The sequence below is a fragment of the Ipomoea nil genome, unplaced genomic scaffold (assembly GCF_001879475.1).
Source record: "Ipomoea nil cultivar Tokyo-kokei standard unplaced genomic scaffold, Asagao_1.1 scaffold0457, whole genome shotgun sequence".
Taxonomy (NCBI): Eukaryota; Viridiplantae; Streptophyta; class Magnoliopsida; order Solanales; family Convolvulaceae; genus Ipomoea; species Ipomoea nil.
The window spans coordinates 435626-444165 of NW_017616885.1; the positions used below are offsets into that span (position 1 = coordinate 435626).

The following is an 8540-nucleotide window of genomic DNA, read 5'->3' on the forward strand; positions in this document are numbered from 1 at the left end:
TGGAGCATCCGGGGATATAACAAACGCCGTATTGATTTTTAATATTTACGAGAGATATGAAAGATTAATCCAATTCACACACTTTGTAGAATGGATCAGCCTAGCAGTCAAAAATAGTTAACCCAGTTGGGCAACGTGTTTTAATACCAAAGGTTGGTATAAACTGATTCAAATAGGCTACAGGCTCAGATACCAATTGTTGGACCCAAAAGAGGTAAGGTGAAAGTCTAGAGGGGGGGGGGGGTGAATAGACTATCAAACTTTTTCGCACAGCACAACAATTGCTCAGCCAGAGATAAACCAAAACTCTTAACTAGATTGTTAGAGTATGGTGCACAGCGGAAATAAATAAACATAAAGTGTGTGTGAGATTGTGTGAGCAGTATATCTCGTGTAGAGCGAATATGTAAAAAGCAGTAAGTAAAGAAAGCAGTAAAGAACACAAGACAATTATAGTGGTTCGCGAGGTGGTGTAATCCTCCTACTCCACTTGCTCTTATCTCCAAGAGCAATTCACTATATCTACCACTCCTTGGTTCCAAGATACAATGAATTTCCGTGATCTAGTGCTTTGATCACAAAGCCCGCACTAATCACGCCCAGTGACACCACACTGTAGCTTCGGGTTTCACGTCGCCGCGCTACTATCCCATGATTTCACGACTCTGCGTTACTTTCCCCCCGTCTTCCACACTCCAGTAGAAACGTATCCCGTGATCTAGTGCTTTGATCACAAAGCCCGCACTAATCACGCCCAGTGCCTCCGACACTGCTGCTTCGGATCTCACAGCTCCGTGTGACAATCCAGGATTTCACAGCTCCGTGCTACTTTCCTCCCTTCTCTTGTTTTGCTCCAAAACAAGTGTTGTCTTGCTTCCAACTTCTGAGACTCTGTAGTTGATCTTCAATGATGCGCGGGTCTCTTTGATGAAGATAAACACTCTGGAATGATTTCTCTTGATAGCTCTGAGTGTTTTCTCTCTTTGAATATATCAAGTAAAGCACTTGATATTTTTGCTCTGCTTTGCTCTCTTTAAGAACTCTCAGAATATTTTTCTCTTGAAGCTCTCTGATTTCTTTTTCTTTTCTCACTTCTCACTTGAAGATTTTTGGTATGCTCTGTACCAAATGAGATTTTTGCTCTATGCTCTTTTCAAGCTTAATTGCTCTATTCGATCTCCTTGATGAGTTCGAATTTTCTGCTCTATGTTCTTCACAAGTTTGTTATTTTCTCAACTGCTCTATCTTCAAGTCTTCATATCTTCATCATTTTATAGCTGGTAATGAGAATCTGTCTGTTGGAAAGAGACGCTCTCATTTTTGAAATCTTGTGTCTTTTTGTCAGAGATCGTATCTTATCTTCTGCAAAGATGTCAGAAAGGATAAGCTAGCCGTTTGATGAATCTTCATCTCCATGTAAATGAGCTCCCAAACTTCATCTGATATTCCTCTGGTTTAACGTTTAGTGGGAATATCTGGGTCTCTGTTTTGGTGTAGAATGGCTTCTCTGATCAGCTCTGAAGTGGTCCTTGTATCTTTGGGATTTAAAAATATTCATTAATTTAATCCCATACTAGTTAAAACTAGTATTTTTCCTTGTGAGAATAGTTTTACTGTAAGTTCATCTTCATCTTCTTCATTCTCACGTCTGGGTGTTCTCAGACTTCAAACTGGCTTTGAACTTCCACCCAATTTGAATTTCTCCTTTGTAATTGACACCCAATTTCAATTGGCTTGTAATTGGCACCCAATTTGAATTTCTCCATTTTAATTGGCTCCCAATCTACTCCTGTGCTTCGAAATTGGTCCCCAATCTTGAAATTGCATCACATACTACAGCTTCAATTGGCTCCCAATTTCAAATTCAATTTGCAGCTTCAATTGGCTCCCAATTTCAAATTCAATTTGATCTCAATTGGCTCCCAATTTCAAATTCAATTTGCAGCTTCAATTGGCTCCCAATTTCAAATTCAATTTGATCTCCATGTCTTCCCCAATCTTGAAATTGCATCACATACTACATGTCTTCCCCAATCTTGAAATTGCATCACATACTACAGCTTCAATTGGCTCCCAATTTCAAATTCAATTTGATCTCCATGTCTTCTTTGAATCGGTCCCCAATTGAAATTGCATTCAATTCTACATCTTGAATTGATTCCTTTGTGAAACTTGCTCCCAATTTCATTTCAATTTCTCTGAAACTAACTCCCAATTCCCAATTTCAATTGCATGCTTCGAAATCAGCTCCCATGTGGAATTGCATCTCAATTGCCACCCAAGTGATTAATTTAATCTGGCTTCTCAAATTTTACCTTGTAAAATTGTTGATGGTGAGTTTTGAACTTGAGCCATTTCACATAATATATCAAGCATCATCCACTTCGTCTGTACAACTATTAATTAAATTTCCAATCTTCTTTGATGTACTCCTTTCTTTCCATAGATGCTTGATCTCCAAGTCAATTTCATGCATTCTTCCAATATTAATTTTATTCACGAAAATTCTTCTGGGATATCTTCTTTGAGTAGCATTGACGTGATTTCATATCATTCATCTTCTTCTTCAATTTCTCATTTTGTCCAGACAAACTCTTGATTTTAGGCTTAATATCTTCTTCTTCTATTGTCATGCATCTTCCTCTGTTTTTCTCTTTTCCAACTTAAATAAATTCCTGATCATGGTCTAAGACTCTACTAGACCTAACAAATAAAATTGGGGGATCTACAAATACATATTTGGCATATCAAAACAATTACACTTTATCTCTCCAAAATCCTAGCTTTTCTTCCAAGCCAAGTTGAAGCTTTGTCAAGACTTCAAGAGTTGTCTCCAAGATTCTACCTTTCATACATTTGGAAAGTGTAAGGATAGAAATGAGGTGTTCTTACTAGGTTAGGTTACAATACTAACACAAGGTGAAAGGTCAAGAATACCCTTACTAACATGGAAAGGTGTAAGGAACAAGGGAATTCCTTACAAAGCTCAAGGTACAACTTTGACTATGGGGTTGACTAGTCAATTACTAGTCCCCGACTATTAAATTTCAAGAATTTAAGGAATTAAATTACAAATTGAAATAAGATTAATTACTTAATTAATCCCTTAATCGAATTTGGATTTCGGGGTGTCACAGCCGCCACGTCCAAGCTTCGACGCCGTCGCCGTGTCCAACCTCTGCCGCCATCGCCTCCTCCATCCTCTGTCGCCGTCGGTCCAACCGCCGCCGCCGTGAAGAACTGAGGTTTAGCTTTTAGGGTTAGCTTTTCTATTGTAATGTAATAAGCTGTCAAATTCATCCAAAAATTATCTGATTGTATCAATGTGTGTGTTTATGCTAAACAATTTTAGATTTAAGCTAGGGTTGGGGAATTAGGGTTTGAATTTGTGCAAAATTTCTGTGAAATTTCGCTATTTAATGTTCATATCTTGAGTTCTAAGTAGACCTGGCAATTCGTGTATACGGGTTCGTTAACGGGTCGACACGATAACGACACGAACACGATAAGGCTAAACACGGACACCACACGTTAAGGTTAACGGGTTCAAATTTTTAACACGAACACGAACACGATTTGTCAACAGGTTAAACGGGTTGACACGATATACACGTTTTGTTAACAGGTTTCGGGTCGTGTCGACACGAAATTCGTTTAAACCCGCTAAAACTATTAATATATTTTTAAAAAAAAACTAAAATTTAAATTTAAGTTATATAAAAAAGAAATAAAATCTACAATTCAATCCATCAAACAAACGAAATAAAATATTCAATTTATAACATTCATGAAATGATAAAATAACATACAAAAATCATAATTAAAGAAGTCCAAGCTAGTTTTTAGAATAAAATTGAACACAATAAAAATTCAAATTTCATATTGTTGAACATCAATAATTGGTATATGATCTTGGCCTAATGTAGTAAATTCATCATTAGTCATGTTCATGATATCTTTTGTAATCTCATTCATGAAAATGGTTCTTAGCGGGTTATAAACAGGTTTGTGTAAACGGGTTCGTGTAAACGGGTTGACACGATAATATTAACGGGTTCTTAATATGTTTAACGGGTTGACCCGTTAAGACACGAAACATAACGGGTTCTTAACGGGTCAACCCGTTAACGACCCGGGACACGTTAAGGCTAAACACTAACCCGTTATTTTCGTGTCCGGTTTCGTGTCGTGTTAACGGGTCGTGTTCATAATTGCCAGGTCTAGTTCTAAGCACCCTGCAATAATAAAAATTTAGTCATTTTGTGTATGGAACTCAAAAAATAATACCAGTTAGTTATTTCCTTATATAATAAAAAACATTAAAGGTTTCTCTCCATTAACTTTATGTACCTATTTGATGTCATCACTAGTTGTAGTTGTAACTAATGGTGGATTTCCATTCTCTGTTCGGATCGACCTACTTTCAAATATATCCATGCGCTTCTTAAGGTCACGGTTTTCTTTATCCTTCTCATGGAGTTTAGCCTCTAGCTCTTTGATGTAAATAGATTTTGTGTCATTAAAGTTTTTTCGCTTCACTCCACCCCCATAACCATATACATGACCATGACGTTGTTGTCCAAAATGTTTTTCAACAATTTCAAGGTTTGAAAGTGATGGGTTAAACCTAATAATCTTCACAATTTCATTCTATAAAAAGTTTACAAGTAAACAAGATTAATGCAGAAGTATATCAAGATAAAAAGATTAATGCAGAAAGGCTAAATAATGACACTTATATTAGCTTACATATTTTCTTCTTCTTTTGTGCCATTTAATTTTTCAATTTTGCTTCTAGTCTTTAAGAAAATTACTCCCAAGTCAGGCGGTTGTGAATCTTTACCTCCCAATAAGTTGAGAAAAAACAAATGTTATTCTAGGTAAAAAAAGAAAAAAGAAAAAAAAAGACTTCATAGATAACTAGCAGAACTGCTTTTTTAGTACATTTTCAATATGATCATTCCCGTATCTAATGTTGACCTATTCTTACTGTTTTGCTAACTGATTTTCAGCATAACTTTCAAATGTAAGTGATTATTTAAATAAAAAATAATTTTTTATAATATATAAAACCGTCATTACCATATCAACATACCTAAAACTTTTCAGTCATAAATTTGTTAGTGACAAACCACTTCCAATCTTCAACATTTACTCCAGGTGGAACACTTTTTAAAGCCTCAGTCTTACTTGATGCAAGGTCTCAGAAATTTTATATTCAAAAGTGACCTCCAATTTGTCCAAAAAGTACAGGTATGCTCTAGGGTATCATCACGATATAACTCAATATTTGAATTATCAAAACATTCCTATGATTTTTTTTTTTTAAATCAAAACAATATTCCTATAAAATTTTGAAGAAAACATAAAATTTTAATTTAAATGTCAATACACAATTATTAAATTTGTTGAAAATGCAATATTTACTTATACCTTTACTACTTCCCACATATGCTGCTTATCTGTATTCTCTATATCTTTCCATGAAAACACTTGCATTGGAAAAATATTTCGATCACAGCCGATTTTTGCTAAGTTTCTTGACCAATATTGATGATTTTTTTCCCACTGGACAATTGTTATAGAATACAATATCAAGCTTTTCTCCTTTTTTCAAGGGTGCAATTTTTATTGATCTTGTTTTCCCTCTTAACTTTTTTGTCTTTACTTGGAGATGAAACTATTAAATAAAATGAAGCAATAAATATTTGTATTGGAAAATTTTTTGGAGTCAGACGAGCTCCAATATTAAACGAGCCACGGAAGTTAGATGAGTTGTAACGTCAGAACTACAAGAATTAGACGAGCTATCTGGGAGGTCTACTAGTAAATAAAACCGGGATGTCTATTAACCCTAAGCTAGTGAGCTCCGTTGGAAAAGTGGGTTATCATATCCTATAACCCTATCAGATCAAATACAATATACACGACACACATTTAATACAATTCCAATGTTTTCATACGTGTCATTCTAAGGTTTAGACCTTTGACCCAATATCATAAAATGAACACTTTAATTTGTATGTATCACATTATCACCTTATATAAAACCATCATTACCATATCCCTAGAACTCCTAAATGAAGAAAGATAATTAGTAGTCTAAATTATAAGTGGAAATATATAAAACTAAATAAGTTTCTGGGACCAATTTTCATCCGTGTTTACACCTTAGACCCAATATCATAAAATGAACACTTTAATTTGTATATATCACCTTATCCAAAAACAAGTGCATGACAACAGAAAACTTGCAAAGCATACAAGTGTAACATCATAGTGACATGCAGAATTGTTTGGCATGATAATGGGAACCTTACAAAGTAAAGGACAAGATAAAGTCCAACTTGGTCAAGGACTCTTCTCCTTCTCCTCTGCAGTCTGCTCTCTATATGTGTGTGTATATATAGTATAATAAAAAATTATTTAAAATTTTATTCACTCCTCCTAGACTACCAGAACCAATTTTTTTCAACCTACTATACGTATCTAACTTTAATTTCTTCCTATTCTATATATAGATACTCTACCTATAAATATATATAATATAAAATATTTGTGTTTCCTTATTAAATGCATTCCATGCGCTGATAAATATTATATTTGTGAGGTGACCATTATTCTTGTATTTCTAAGCCATAGAAATTATTAAAAGCAATCCATTCTTTTAGGATACAAACAATCCTATAAATACCCTATAATACAATGCCAATGGTCATTGCATCTCTACAGATAGAGACACAATAAAAAGGAAATGGAGTTTTCTTTTCTGCAGCTCACCATCGCCATAATTACCTTTGCCGCCATTGCCCAAACATCTTTCGTACAATCCGATTGTGACTCTGATTGCATTAAAGGATTTGTTGCTGCACATAACGCGGCCCGACAAACTGTTGGCTCTCCACCTGTTCACTGGAACTCCACCGTAGCAGACTTCGCCAAATCCTATGCCGCCAAGAGGTCTGCTGACTGTGCGCCGCAGCACTCTTTTAACCAGGCGTATGGGGAAAACATTGCGTTGGCCTCTGCCGAATTGTCTCCGGCGGATGCCGTGAAGTCGTGGATGGATGAGAAGAAGGACTATGACCACAAAATTAATGCTTGCGTCGGCGGCATGGAGTGCCACCATTATACGCAGGCGGTTTGGGGCGGTAGCACGAGTATTGGCTGTGCTAGGGTTACGTGCAAAACTGGTTGGATGTTTGTCTCCTGCAACTATTACCCTCCGGGTAACTATATGGGCGAAAAACCATATTAAAGGCAATTTTCTTTCATGGTTATTATGATCTTGTGAAATGCAGACAGCGCATTATATAAAAAGAATATAAATATCTAAAAACTACACTAATGTATTATCATGAAACAAATATTGTTTCATGCATATATGGATGTTGATTCAATTCAATTTAATTTGAACTTTTTCTTTTATTACTTCTGGCTAGCTATTCTTGAATTTTTTTTTCATGGTTCATGCATAAATACTTGGTATCCCACCGTTGTGAGTTCAATCATACTTGTAGAGTATATCTATTTAATATGCTGCACTCAATTAACTACATAATTTAGGGAAAAATAATATCACATTTTCACAAATTATTATCTCTAAAAGAACTTTTTTGATCAAATTGATAATCTACTCATTAGTCGAGTTAACTAAAATTTTTAAAACCAAATGTGCCAATAAATGATAAGCATAATTTTATTCGTTTGTGAACACATAAAACTAGTTCTCATTAACATCTTTATTATGCGCAAATTCTAAAATCTTACAATCTTGTAAAAATCTGAAAGTGGTTGAAATATTAAATGATTGTAAAGTATTTAGTATGTGGGCGAACCTCCTTGATTTTCTTTGTTGATTAGTATGTTCTTATGAAATGCAAACAGTGCATTATACAAATAAAATATAAATATTTAAAAAATATAAGTATTTATTGTGAAACAAATATTGTGAGTTCAATTTTGAACTTTTTCTTTTCCTTCTGGCTAGCCATAACTATACTTTTTTCTGGGTTCGTGTAGCATACTGATGGTATCCCACCATTGTGAGTTCAGTCATACTTGTGGAGTATATTTGTTATCCAAGAACACTCTTTAATATTCTGCACTCAATTAACTGCATAATTTATGGCATTAAGATTAAGTATAGCAATTTGATAAGAGATTATGTAAACGGCTAAGAAAAGAAGGGAACACATAGAGTTTGATTTATTAAGGCAAAGGAAAAGTGAGATTATTATATTGTTGATTTGTAACATATGTAACAGTTATGTCATTTAGTATAATACTTAATGATTGTACATGTATATATATTCAGATATTGAAATAACAGAATGAGAGGTCTCTCTCGCTTATTGGGTTCTTCATCTCTTCTCTACCTTCTTTCTACGACGATGATGATCGGACAGCCAATACTGAATCCGACGGCCGGTGGATCACCGGCGATGGCGCCATTGACGAAGGGGTTTGATGAAGGCCAAGGAGGGCCTTGGCAATGGATCGCCGGTATCGAAAATTGGAGCCCTAGATTTGCGATGAAG

The 8540-nt window shown here is 35.1% G+C and overlaps 1 protein-coding gene across 1 annotated transcript; it reads left to right on the top strand.

Annotated features, from left to right (window-relative positions):
* Positions 1-6735: 6735 nt before the first annotated feature.
* LOC109172964 (basic form of pathogenesis-related protein 1-like) lies at positions 6736-7431 on the top strand. The gene has a single exon (XM_019322214.1). The coding sequence runs from the start codon at positions 6755-6757 to the stop codon at positions 7256-7258; it is 504 nt and encodes a 167-aa protein (XP_019177759.1). The 5' UTR covers positions 6736-6754; the 3' UTR covers positions 7259-7431.
* Positions 7432-8540: the final 1109 nt, after the last annotated feature.